The sequence below is a fragment of the Podarcis erhardii genome (genome assembly GCF_964252035.2).
Source record: "Podarcis erhardii genome assembly, chromosome: 9".
Classification (NCBI taxonomy): domain Eukaryota; kingdom Metazoa; phylum Chordata; class Lepidosauria; order Squamata; family Lacertidae; genus Podarcis; species Podarcis erhardii.
In genome coordinates, this window is record NC_138512.1 from 62537366 (window position 1) to 62551708 (window position 14343).

Below are 14343 nucleotides of genomic sequence, written 5' to 3' on the forward strand. Positions count from 1 at the left end.
AAAGGAATAGTGGGAGGCCTCAGCTGGGGAACCCCCAAGGGATGAAGGCCCAGGGATTGGTGGTGAGACAATGATGAATGATCAGAGAGAGAAGAGGGAAAAGCCTGGGAGAAGGAGTTGTTGGAAACTGAAGAGGTAACGGGGTTTAGTGAGCAGGGGGAGCAGAGAGCAGAGGTGGAAGCAGGAGAGGAGGGAGGCCAAGAGGCAGAGATGAGTCAGGCTAGTGAACAAGCCAAGGTATCTCCCCCTCCTGCTGTGACAAGCTCCCCTCACCCCATGTCTCCCAGGACCAGAAGAGGTATGAAGAGGGAGAAGCAGAGACAGGCACATCGGTGTAGTTTCAGACTGCTTGAGAATGACCAGGGGGAGGAGGAGATTTAGGCAGCTGTGGGAAGATGGGGATTTTCAGTCTCCACAGCTGCCTCATAGCAGCATGACCTACTGAGAAGAGCTGCTGTGCTCATTAGGCCTGGCACCCTTGAGCAGGCCTTGTTTCTTCTAATAAAGAATTAACTTTATTAATTGTGATTTATTGCTGGCTGGCTCCCTGGCAATGGTTGAGTAATATAATATGACCGTTTTCCACTGATATACACATGCCTGGTCTGTGTGCAGAAGGGGACGCATTTCCCCCCCCCCCCCATCCACAGACCATCTGCTTTTTAAAAAGAACATAAGACAAAAAGAGCTGGCAGGATGCAGTGGACAGACAAGGGTTTCATTTCCCTGCTCAGCCACAAAACCCACAGAGTCACCTTTGACCAAGCACTCTCTCTCAGATAAATGTTTGTCAAAGTGTTGTTGCATATATAAAACAGAATATTTTCATGTACGTTAGCTTAAGTGCTGGGTGCAAACATAACATAAACATTGTATTCTAGGGCAGATTCTTCTGTGAGGAAATGTTAGAAAATTTGGGGCTTTTTGGTTTATAAAAAAAAATGGTAAGGGGGATGGACATGATAAGAGATGCATAAAATTCACGACAGATTCACGACAGACAAAAGAAAGTACTTCTCCACACATAACATAGTACAACTATGGACAAGACATATCCACAAGACATAATATTGGATACCATCTTGGGTGTCTTTAAATGAGCATTAGACAAATGCATGAAATATAAGGCTATCAGTGACTACTAGTCACAATTGCCATGGATTACAGTATGCCTCTGAATACTGCTTGCTGAGGAACATGATTGGGGAAAGTGCTGTGGTGCTCATGTTCTGCTTGACAACTGCTTGGCCACTTTGTGAACACTATGTGAACAAACCAGAATACTCTATTGGATGGGCCTTTGACTCTTCTTATGTTGCTGAAGGAAAAATGGTCAGCTGAATTCTGATGTAGGCATTTAATATAATGCTGTGCTGGATCAGGGCATTCCAATAGACAGGGTCATTATGTACATGTGCATAATGTGTGATGGTGTGTTTCTGATTGACTAGTATCACTAGTCACTAACTAGATTCGTTAGCTCTCCCCCTAACTAGATTTGTTAGCTCTCCCCCTTCAGGGCAGGCCCTATCCTTTGACAGAGTGAGGCAGCTGCCTCAAGTGGCAGCTACTGAGGGTCAGGGAGCAGTGCCAAGATGTTAAGAGCTGTGTGCACCACAACTGCCAAATCTAGCCTGCTGGTGTCAGTTGTGCTGAAGTATACCTTCCCATTCCCACTACCTGGCTTCTGTATGTGGAATGTGAGGAGGTACCATCTTGTTCTTTGCTTTTGGCAGCAAAATGTCTTGAGCTGTCCCTGCCCCCCTCCCTTGATGCTGTCAATGTTCCAGACAGCACTGTGCACATTCGTGTTCCTATAAATGAGGTTTAATGTTTCAGTTTGTCAAAGCTTTCAAACAATGTGATGAAGGTTGCTGTAAAAATGTAAGACAACGCCATTTCTAATTTCAAGTCACCACCACTTCTCTTAATAACCTTCTGCATCTCCTGACAGCGCTCTCCGCAACATCACATCATATATTGTAATATCCTGCAATTGTAAGGGTACTTGCTGTGCGCATTATGGGAATGGGGTAGGAGGAAGCAGTTCCTAAGTCCCCGGTTTCTAATGAGAACACCTTGCAAATTTTAATCAGTTGCTTACAGGACTCAGTGTGGCTATATAATTCCCCAACATAACAGCCAGCACAGCAATTTCCCCTACATGTATTGCTGTTAGTATAAATGATAGGTGCAACAGATGCTGTAGAACAGTCTGTTGGGAAACAGCAGTGGGGAAAAATATTTTCCCTGCACATCTTAAAACTCTAGGAGTTATTCTTTCGTCTCTCAAAAGGCAGACCAACGCAGTGCCATAAATGAGTTTCCTTTCCCAACAGCTTGATAGAGAGACAATAAGAGAATGAGTTAAAGGAAGTATGATTATAAAGAGAAAGGTTATGATACAGAGGAGAAAACCCTCCAACAAACTCCATTTAGAGGGAAGACAGTAGCTCAATGAGAGAACACATCCCTTACCTGCAGAATGTCCCATGTTCAACCCCAGACTCTCCAGTTAAAGGGATCACGGAACAGGTGATGGGACAGGTCTGCCTGATATAAGGCATAGTCAATGTGATGCTCTCCAGATGACTACAATTCCCATCATACCTGACCCAAAGCTATGCTAGTTTGGGCTGATGGAAGTTATAGTCCTACAACATCTGGAGGGCACCATGTTGGCTATGGTTGCTCTACAGAGATGTTGATGGTCAGAGTAGAAATACTAGGCTGTGAACAAATAGCATGACCACAGCACCTGTACTTGCAGTCCTATCCCCAGCTTTCATTGTGAACCTTACTGACTATGCTATTTTGTCAACATAAATTCAGAATTTCCAATAGGTCAGCACAAGCAGAAGGCAAAGCATGTGTTGGGATTGGGAACACTGAAAAGAGCACACCTAGTCCCAGCAGTAAAAGGCACTTATATTATTATTGCACACTACTTAGCAACTATGCTATTAAGCAGTATATAAACTGTTAAGCAGACAAACAACCCCCTCTTCACTTCCCCAAAATTACAGTTCCAAGGACAGTCTGACTGATTACTATGTCAGTTTATGTCTGTGGCATTGCAGTGTGTTGGCTTGGTGAGGCACATGAAATTCTAATACAAACAGGTCAAATGTAGTGATTCAAATTAATTTGCCTCTGTCTCAGTTGTCATGTTCAGGATGTTGCTTTACCTTAAATGGTGCCAACCACAGTTTTGTGTTGCAGTAGCCAGGATCAGAACACTGGGTTTTTATCAACTCCCCATATTTAGTGTTTTTTGTTTTGTTTTTTTAAAAAAACAACCTACACAAAACCACAACAATGAAAAACAACTAATTTCGGCCCTGACATTTTGTAATTCCTCAGCAACACTCTTTTCAGAATTGGAAGGTATTGATTACACAGGAGTTGCAAACTAGAAAACAGATTTTTATGATTCCACACGGCAAACAGCAACATGTCTGCTGAGCATGAGGCTGCTATTAGAACTGTCTTGTAAGCTGTCTGTGCAGGAGCAATTAGTCACTAAATAATGAGGCCAAACATCTTATTGCTTATTCTGAAGCACACATTTATTACTCTAATTCAGATAAAGCTTTGCCCATGGAGCGCTCTCTCTCTCTCTCTCTCTCTCTCTCTCTCTCTCTCTCTCTCGTTATAAGGAATAAAGGAGACAGGGCAGAGGAAAGCAAATGATCTGATGCTCTGCAAAGGCAGGCATATTGGAAAGTATCACTGGTGTTATCTCAGTTGTTTATAGGTAGGTCTGGATGGATCAGGTTAATCCCACCCCAAAACAACACCAACACTACATAACCTGGCAAACTGGAGAAAACACAGCATTCTCCCTTTCTTTGAAAAGAAACATTTATTGGATTTAAGCATCAATGGCCCTCTCCAACAGCAACACTGTAGATTGCTTTCCTCAGCCTTCCTTATGAGGGATTCTCAGTTTGATCTCAATTATGGCATGAGAAAATGAAATGGAAAAGGAACTGCAGTATCATTCTTCACACATGTGTACCACAGCACGTTTTTATACTATAGATTATTCTGTCATTATCATTATTATTATCCTTATTTTATAGGGAATGCAAGTATTATACTCTCTTTTTTTACCTCTCAGGGAGCTCAGTTGACATGCCCCTGTGTCAGAAGAATGCATGAGGGCAGATTGTAGTTCCCAATTCCACCACTCAGCAGTGGTATCCACTTGCTGACTGTATCTTTGGAACGAATCGGAATGGGCACACAGTGCTCCTCCACTTGAGGGTATGGGAACATTTCTACTCTTCCTCTTTGCTCCCTTTTGTCTCTGCTAATTGCTCTGCCTGAGGCTTCACATGCAGCAGAAAGAGGTGCAAAAGAGATGGTAATATTGGAATTTGAAGGTGACCAATAACCACTATTGGAAAGCGACTTATGGAAACCAACCAATTAGTACAGTTGAAATTTATCAATAGCCACCATTTTGTATTTAATATTGCGGGGGGGGGGGGGGGACTAAACTGAAAGGTTTTTTTTTAAAAAAAAAAATTCTGTTATTTTCTATTAACCTAATAAATGCCAAGACCCTAACAGAAGTAAAACTTTGAGACTCCAGGATAATATCAAATAGTTGATATTAACCCCTTAAGAATAAGCAGGTAATCCGAGCTTGTATCTCTACACATTAATTCTGGCCTGTGGGTAACACTCAACCTTTGAGTGATTGTGCTGGAATGGAAAAAGAACAAGGTATTAAAAAAGAAAAGAAAAAAGAACCCAAGCCTTAAGACCATCACTGGAGGTCTTGTGCTCTAGCCTGTTTTAGCAGATACTGAATTTGTGGGTAAAAGGCAGGGCCAACCCGCCCATGGGGCCAGATGAGACAACCACTTCAGATGGCAAAGTCTACAGAGACAGCAGTTCCCAATGTCAATCTTTATTCCCCACCTGTTCATCCCTTCGTCCCTGGCAGGGAGGGACATTTTTTGGTTGACTTCGGGCGCCAAAATATATTGAGCCAGCCCTGGTAAAAAGAGCCACACTTTCTCAGTGGTGGCACATAAGCTGTGGAAGCCATTGCCTGGGATGATGTGATGTGTCAGCCTCCCAATTTTTAGACAGGCATTGAAGGTCTCTCCCCTCCCCCCACCCAAGGCATTTCTTAACGGATTGTGCAGTTTTTATAGACCACCTGTTTTTAATCGGTTGCACGGCTGCTATCTTTTATTTGCTTTAGTGCATTTTTATGGTCCTATTTGTATGTAATCTGCTTTAGGAGTTAGTGTTAAAAGCAGGATATAAATAACCGGGGGGGGGGGGAATAGTTTTACTAGGGCGCAATGACTGGTACACAGGGAAGAACATGAAAATGAAATGGTAGCCTTGATTGGGTGGGGAAGTAAAAAACAAGAACATTGTTAGGAAAAAGTACTGGAGTAGATGTACACAGTGGGTGGGTTGTGTCCATAGCGACTGGTAGGGTGGTATGTAGGGAGACCAACAGTAGGTGGAGCCAGAGCAAATGACGGATGCAGCCACAGCCAACGATAGGCTAGTTTTGCCCCCATCTTCCTCCCTGCTGAGTTCTACAGGGGGAAATTGGGACAAAGGAGGAAACTGACAAGTAGGAATGCAGACAGGTGAGGGATGGGTGAGGCCAGGATGAGGCTGGTAGGGCATTGCTGCATTTGCCCAAAAATATGCCTTGCTGTATTATGGATAATTGCAATACTGAGGGACATATAATCCCTTCCCTCTCCCTTTTGGAACTTGCAGTAACTTACTGGATGGAGTTCTCAATACGAGTGATGGTAAGAAAGGCCGCTAGGTTTGCTGTGTAGGACGAGATGACAATCAAGGCAAAGAGCCACCAAGCACCCATCATCATCCGAGTTGCCAGTGTTGTATAGGGAACCTCTCCTCCTGTGGAGTAGGAAATAGAGAGCAAGAAGACTTAATTGCAGCTTCCTTATCATTTTATTTATTTAGCAAGTTTTATATACCTTTTAGTTAAAAAAAACCCCTTATAAGTGGTTAATGTTAACATAGAACAAAATATTTATTAACGATCTGAAATTACCAGACAGCAACTGACAGCAATTAGCAGACACAAAAATTATCAAAATATAGATATGCATAATAAAATTATGTATCTCTGCAGGCTTGCCTAAACAATCTTTTTTATTATTTTTTAGCAGATGTCACAAACAGTACGTTGAAGGCACCAGCCTCATATTAATTGACAGGGAGTTCCAAAGAATAGGGGCTTCCACAGTAAAATATAGATTCCTCACAAGTATGGAACAAGCATTATGTGGCACTTCTAAAATGCTGGTTCTGCAGATCAAAGCAGCGGAGAGGGCAAATATGGGGCAAGGTGATCCTTCAAGTAAACTGGTCCCAAACTTCCTTATTCTAAGATCACAGCTCTACTGGTACCAATAGGATTAATCACTAGAGTAAAATGCACTAGGTTGGAGACTGTAATTGAGGCCTGCAAAGTGAAGACCATTAAAAGCATAAAGGGAGAGGGTTTGTCCGCACAACTGAGTTCTACAATGAGTTCATTCAGCAGTATATATATGTATGAAATATAGATATATATTAGATAGATAGCTATAGATGAGAAAATGAGATTTTGTGAACTCTGAACAAAAGCAGCATACTTAAACACTTGAAACATTTCTACCTCATATATATGATCTTAATCAATGACCTTAATTAAACTCTTACAGTGCTTTGGAACTTATTATTGGTATGCATTGGATCAATGGCAGGTTGTCAGTGGACTAGGGCAGGTATGTCCAACTTCATGCGATCTACTCCCATGGTAAATTGTTTTTGGCAGTGATCTACCCATTGGATTGGATTGACCAAATTGTTGAGCTTTTTTTGGGAAGGATCAGCCAAAGTTGTTTGGGAGGTGGAGGCTATCAGGGTGTCCGCGATCAAACAGGGACACTCCGCGATCAACCGATGAGTGACGATCAACCTGTTGTATATCCCTGGACTAGGGGGACTAGGCTAGTCTCCTAAATGTTCCCTGTAAATTAGAGTATTAAAGTATTAGAGCATTAGAGTATTAAAGCCTGGAGCCTCCTTCCCAAGGTCCAGGAAGCTTCTGCCCTGCTTGGAGAGGGAGGCATGATGCTCCCTCCTGTGACATCAGGATGTCACAATGTCACATACACAACGTCTCCCCACCAATTGCCCTCGCAAGATGGCACCTGTGGCTCTAACTGTTCCCCTATTTCACCGCACACCACTGCATTGGACAAATCCTGAGTTGAAGTGGGGAACTTCAGAGAGATTCAGGGCTTTTCAGAGCCAAAGCAGGATCTCTCTGAAGCGCCCCAGTCCAAAGGAGCTTCAGTGAATCCTTTTTTTTAACCACATCAAGACTGTAAAGCTGCCCTTGCAAGAAAGCTGCAACGTTCTCCTTCTGAAAATTCGCAGGATTCATCTCTTTAGAATGGGCAAGCATGCCTGCAAATTTAAACAAATACTGTCAAGACAATAGTAATAGTAACAACAACAACAACAACAACAACAACAACAACAACACTTACGGTTTATTTATAGAACAGGGTTTGGGCTAGGCACTTTGAAGTCTGATTTTATTTATTAAAAAAAGTAAAGGTGTTTTTCTATAACTTTTTATGTTTTTGCTAGAACCGGATGAACTGTGCATGCTTGGGAGGTCCTTCTGAGGGGCTGATTCCTGACAAATGTCAGAAGGTAGCTGCAGTGGTTTTTCCTGATGCTTACAAACCAAAGGATGTGTCTAACATGAAAGGCCTCACTATTTATAAATTAATCACTGGGTTTTACATCCATATCAAGCGTGCCCCCACCCCGTTCTATCATTATTCTGAATTTCTAAAGCTAGCAATTATCAAACTCTTGATAACCGTTTTATCAGGTAGGAGTACACTGAGAAAAAGATGGAATTGCCCTTTAGAAAAGTTCAGAGAGCGCCAAGGTGCTTGTTCTTTCTTTAGAAATAAAATGTGGGGAAATCTGAGTTAATTATAAACGTTGTCTGGATCTTTTGTCTTTAAAAATAAAACCCTCTAAGTAAATAAGATCAATGTTGGTCTCTCATGTAGCCAGAAATACATTTCCACCTACTTCTGAAACTGTATCATTATCAGAAATTAGAATCTCCTCATTCTATCTAGAGATGCTAATTCAGTATTAAGACTTTGGGAAGATGAAATGTTTAAGTGTAACTTGTAGAAACCTCATGTCATAGCTATAAATGAAATATTTTAATGGGTTATTTTCATTTTACAGGGTTTTTAAGGTAATGCTTTTTGGATGGTTTCAATCAAAAACCAAATTACAATCAAATGGAACTTTTTAGACAGGCAGACTAAATGAGCCCAATAGGACTGATTGTCCCTTTAACCTTCCAGTGTCAATCTCTGTAGTTTGCTGTGAATTAAATTGAAACAGGCGGGGTGGTGAAGGGGAAACCTGCAATTTCTCAAGAACATTTGTGTTCTCATTTTTCAAACTCATGAATAAAACTAAGTGCCATTTCCCACTGTTTTTAATTGAGGTGAATTTGCAGGAAGAAGAGGAACAACTGAAAGTCAACCTCATGTCTTTCATTCATAGATGAAGTTCTCCTGTAAGGAATTCATTCAAGGAAAGGAAGGGGGGAGAGCTGGCTCTATCATTGTAGGTTTTCTGTCCCACACAAGCTAAGTGTAGATAAGTGTGTTGGCTCCAGGCTTATAATGCAGTCCTACTCAGACCCTTTGGGTTCAATGGGACTTACCGTATTTTTTGCTCTATAAGACTCACTTTTTTCCTCCTAAAAAGTAAGGGAAAATGTGTATGTGTCTTATGGAGTGAATGCAGGCTGCGCAGCTATCCCAGAAGCCAGAACAGCAAGAGGGATCGCTGCTTTCGCTGTGCAGCGATCCCTCTTGTTGTTCTAGCTTCTGAGATTCAGAATATTTTTTTTCTTGTTTTCCTCCTCCAAAAACTAGGTGCGTCTTATGGTCTGGTGCGTCTTATAGAGCGGAAAAATACGGGTAATCTCGGGTAGCTACTGTGTATAGATTTGCTGCAGTCTTGGTCTTACTTAGAGTCAACCCATCAGAATCAATGGGACCTAAACTAGGGATGATTAAATTATGTCTCATTGTTTTCAATAGGCCTGCTCCAAACATGCTTTGGTCTGGAACTAGCCCCAGAGTTTCCAGTTTGCTAATGCCCTTGGACATTATGATGCAGATGTCTTTTTTTGGAAGGTAGTGCCTGCTCATAAAAACAGTGAGTGTGTTGCAGATCTTTAACTTCCCCAGGAAAACAAAGTGGGCATTGTGGTATTTATTTGGTTCGTAAATTCCTACTCCACCCATCAATATAAGACTCTCTGGTCAGCGCACATATTAAAACAATAAAACACCTTTGCAAAACACAGTAACAGCAAAGGAATACTCATATAGATCAATACAACCCAGCAGAACAGGTAAAATCATAATTTCATTCCAGAGATAACACATGTTGAATACCTGGGCAAATAACTCTTTTTTTGAAAAGCTCTCAGCTGGCACCAAACAGTTATCAGTGTTGATGCCAAGCAAGGTCACCAAGGAGAACATTCCATAAAACTGGCACAAAAACCAGAGAAGCTTCTCTGATTATTACCTGTCTAATTCAGATCAGGTGTGGTGGGAAACAGGACCCAGAAGACAGCCTTTATATATCCCTTTGCTCCTGCCAAATGTTCAATTAGTGCACAAAAAATAAATACCCATATCTTGCTGAAACAACTAGCATAACTGAAAGAAAAAATAATAATTCTTGTCCCCCCCCCCTCCCAGAGTTGTCATATATGTTTCTAATATAATTTGAATTATTCTTAATTTTGGAACTAGAGATAAGGAAGGCAAATAGTATTAGCCAGGGATAAACAGGAAAATGAAACAGATGAAATTCTACGGAAAGATTCAAGCTGAGGTTACGCCAGGCTAAGATTTTAATCAAGTGGAATATTCACAAGTAATACCAGACCCAGTGAGAGCAGTTTTTTATATCAGACACGGAGCATATGTTTTGCATGGAAGAGGTCCTCAGTTTAATCCCTCCTATCTTTAGTTAAAATTATCTCATGCAACAGGGCTAGGAAAGATCTCTTGAAAGAGCATTCCACTGGGCTGGGCCAATGATACTAATGGCTTCATGTTGCGCCAGTGTCAAATGAGCCTCAACAACTCAGCAGCTGGGATATAAGACTTCAGACAGTCCCTAAAATATCCTGGGACTAAGTTGTGCAGGACTTGGTAGTTAATGCAAGGACCTTGAACTCAGCTTGGTAACAAATGGGCAGCCAGTGCAGATGTTTGAACAATGATGTCACATGTTGTCAGCTATATGTCCCCATCAGCAGTCTGGCTACCACATTCTGCGCCTGCTGGAGCTTCCCAACCCAGCCCACAAGCAGCCCCACAAAGGGTGCATTGCAGTAATCCAGTATCAAGGCCACCAAGAGATGGACTACAGGGTTCAGGTCATCCATGTTCAGGAGCAGACAGTGTCATACTCAAAGAATCCATGGTCTGATAGGATGAAGCAGCTTCATATGTTCACCCTTCTCGCTTTTCAGGAGTAGTTTGCTAGTTGTGTCAGCCTGATGGAAGTTGTTAGGTCAGAATGCCCTTGTCTTCATGAGCACACAGGTGTTTACTTCTAAACTCTTAATTACTGTTGGCCTTTCAAAGTATTCAGCTAGATGCAGCCATCTTGCTTCAATAAGATGTCATTTGTGATATTAATTTGCTTTCCAAAGGAGATGAAATGCCAGAATCTGTAAACAAGGCCAAAAACTGATTTGATCATGATATGTCTTTTTTTAATCAGTCCAAAAGCTAAGGTATAATCAGAACCAGCTAAACAGAATGATAATAAGCCATAGGGGTGTGTCTGCTTAACAAGCCTTTATCCCAGTATAAGAAAACTGAGCCATAGTATGTTAAAAGCTGTGGGAATCTTGAATTTCAGTTTCTGACACGAAGCAGATGTGAGGTAGTCATTACAAGATTCCTGTGAAAGAAAGCCTGAGCTCGAGCAGCATGGAGATAGCAGAAGTGGCCAACCTGTGGCTTCCAGATGTTGTTGGATTCTGACTCCTCACAGATGACCCCATTTCTGCCCTAACATGAGCCTGTTTCCAGGCTTCTATCAGTTATTTCCCTTCACTCATTATCATTCCAATGTGCTGTTCTTCCAATAAATAGTAACAGGTAGCCTGAGATACAGTAACTGGCCCAAAGCCACCTAGTGAGTTTCATGGGTAAGTGGAGCTTTAGGAAAACAGGAAGCTGCCTTATACTAGGTCAGACAACTTGCCCGTCTAGTCCACTATAATTTACTCTGACTGTTGCTTTCCATTTCTCAGACAAAGAGGGTCCATCCTCTCCATAACCTGCTATGTTGCCAGAGGTTGAACATGGGACTTACTACACACAAAGCATGAGTTCTCCCACTGAGTCCCTTCCCCAAGGTCTCCCCAGTCCAATGCTCTATCCGCTATACCACATTGGGGGAGGAATTCAACATCATACTCTTTTGATGGTTCCATTATCACAAGCATTTCTGTTTGCCAGATGGAATGGCCCCCCTCCCCCCGACTGTTCCTTGGGTTCTCCTGACCCAGAACAGATTTGGGAGAGGTGCAGGGGATACATGGGGAGGAGAGGATGGAAAGCCCCACTGGGCTACCAGGAGCCTTTGTGTTGGCTTTCTCTAGTTGAATTCAGCCCTGACTTTTGAAGTCCCTCATGGTCATGAAGCTACCAAGAGGATGGATGGGTAATATGTGCTTGGGTATTCTACTCTGATCCATCTGTTCAACTGCCCTGCCCTCTCAAAGTCTACTTTTTATCCAGTTTTGCAAGGCAGGACTATTATTTCCTAAGAAAACTCGCAAGATTCCATTCCTGAAACAGAGTCCTGCAAGTCCATTTATCTAACTAGCAATTTGGTGGAGAAATATATGCCTTGAAAATTCCACATTTGTTTCTTATTAGTATTATCCTTTAACATTTTCTCCACTTAGGCTGCAGAATATTGCAGTTTTCACCAACCCACCCAATTTTCGTTTCTGTTCATGTTACTAGCAGGAAGATAATGAGAACAGCAATTATTTCTGTAGGACAATCTACACTGAAACAAATTTACAGAATGTAGACAAGTGTTGCAGTTCTTTTTTTAAAAGCCCCCCCCCCAGCTTGATCTTTGTATGCTTTAAAAACAACAACAGATAATGAGCCTCAGGGGCTGACATTTCGTTTTTCATCATGGATGAACATTAGCAAAAAGGAAGGGGAGGAAGAAGATTAGGGGAGCAAAAGATGACTCGTTGCATTCTCCTGCAATAATAGAAGTAATATTAATTAGTACTTTTCTCATCTGAGTCTAGTTCCTACACCTGTAAATTATTCACTTTTGAGTAAAATCCCTTGATTTCTGCAGTAGTCTGCAGCGTGACCTTAGCAATTATGTGTGCAAATCTTAGATGTGAAATGGTTGAGAATCCACAAAATGTGAACTATCTGTCAAACTCTGAGAAATCATTGTCTCTGCAGCTGACATACTATGGGTAACATCTTTCTGAGTGTTCCTGGAGAAAGTAGTGGCATCAAATAACCACAAAAAGAAACTTTAAGGGAAATCCAATCCTGTAATGTAGGACAGCCCCACTCATTAGTCAATGGCATAGTGCAATGCAATGCAGCCTTCAGAGGGAGGTGAACTGCAGAAAAATCCTTCTGGAGCAAACAAGTCATATTAGTACTTGCAAACTATCCATAATAAAAAAAAATTTACATTATAGGACCCTGGACTGCCTCTGGGACAGTGCCGGATTTATGTATAAGCTAAACAAGCCATAGCTTAGGGCCCCACTCTCTTGGGGGCCCCCCAAAAAATTAAAGGAAAAAAAACCTGGATGTACATTTCCAAAATATAAGATAAAAAACAAATAAAATGGCTTTAGATACCTCTTAGGTCCATAAATTACCATATAGCATATATTCAACACAAAAATAGTGGCAATTTGTTGTTGACAAAGAACAGCTGGACATATAAAGGGCCCCATTACCTTCAGTAGCTTTGGGCCTCATCAAATCTAAATCCAGCCCTGCTCTGGGAGTACGCATGTATGACACCACACAAATCATGTGTGTACAATGCGCAACTTGTACCTTATGTGTATAAAAGAACAGGCAATTTAAGGATAGGGAGATTTTAGGTAGGGTTCTCTCACAACTCTACCTGGAGATACTGGGGATTGAACTTGGGTCCTGCATACAAGGCACATGCTCTATCACTGAACTATGGTGCTTCCAGACTAAATGCTCCCCATCTGTGGTTCCATGTGGCTTTTATTAGATTAATGTGGGGAAACATTTTCTGAGTACTTGAAGCAAAATTTTCATTTGTATGAATCTGTCTGTATACAAGGTTTCTCTGTAGAGATGTTGCAAAGCGTACTTAACTCCTTTATTTGTACAAATGAAGTGCCAGATAATAAGGAACTGCGAATTTGCTAAAAACAACACAAGAAATCTACCTCAACTTCTGACATCCTTCTTAGCTGTCTTTGCATTGATCCCAACTCTCACTGCAAGTAGCTTAGTGATCACCCAAGAGTGTTTTCTGTAACACGATAAACTAGGTCCAAAACTGTTATGTGGGAATTACTAAATAAAGATGCACATTGATGTGTTTAGAGAATGTATTATTGAACTAAACCTCAAGGGGTTGGAGCTACTCACCTATCAGGAAACATTTAGGGCTTTTTAGTTTAGAGAAAAGGGGATACATGATGAAAGTGTCTAAAATATGCATGGTATGGAGAAAGAGAAATATAAAATGCTTTTCTTTCCCCTCCTATAATTCTATAACTCAGGGCCATACAATGAAGCCAAATGTTGGAAGGGTTGGGGAAGACAAAAGGAAGTATGTCTTCACAAAATGCATAGTTAAACTGCAGAGTTTGCTGTCACCAGATGTAGCGATGTCCACCAACTGGGCTTTAAAAGAAGATTAGACAAATTTATAGAGGATAAGACAGATTGAGGACCACCTCAAAATGACTCAACACAATAGGGAAATTTAAAGGTGAGTTTATACAGCATGGAGCTTGGAAGGACTGGGTACCTTGTAAAGATTCAGAATCTAATTATTATTTTTACAGCACTTGGAAATCATGTTTAAGGGCAACACCCCGAAACAGCCCTTTGTGGGAAAACCTAAAACAACCTCGAAGGAGGTGGAGCTGCCAGTGAAAAGCAGGTGTTGCACCTTTAGTTTGATGGATGATAGGTCCTCTATTCTTTT

General features: G+C 41.5%; 1 protein-coding gene and 1 long non-coding RNA gene across 8 annotated transcripts in view; one reads left to right on the forward strand and one right to left on the reverse strand.

Annotated features, from left to right (window-relative positions):
• The window catches only part of LOC309350485, a 737064-nt gene that overhangs the window by 156365 nt on the left and 566356 nt on the right, over positions 1–14343 (forward strand). The window lies entirely within an intron of this gene.
• GRID2 (glutamate ionotropic receptor delta type subunit 2) overlaps positions 1–14343 on the reverse strand; it is an 833811-nt gene that overhangs the window by 126976 nt on the left and 692492 nt on the right. For all 7 annotated transcript variants that reach the window (XR_014160291.1, XR_014160292.1, XR_014160293.1 and 4 more), the window contains exon 12: positions 5769–5907. Coding sequence is in view for 4 of the 7 variants with exons in the window: in XM_081876717.1 (XP_081732843.1) it covers positions 5769–5907 (139 nt within the window). In the remaining 3 variants the exon portion in view is untranslated. The remainder of the gene's footprint in view (positions 1–5768; positions 5908–14343) is intronic.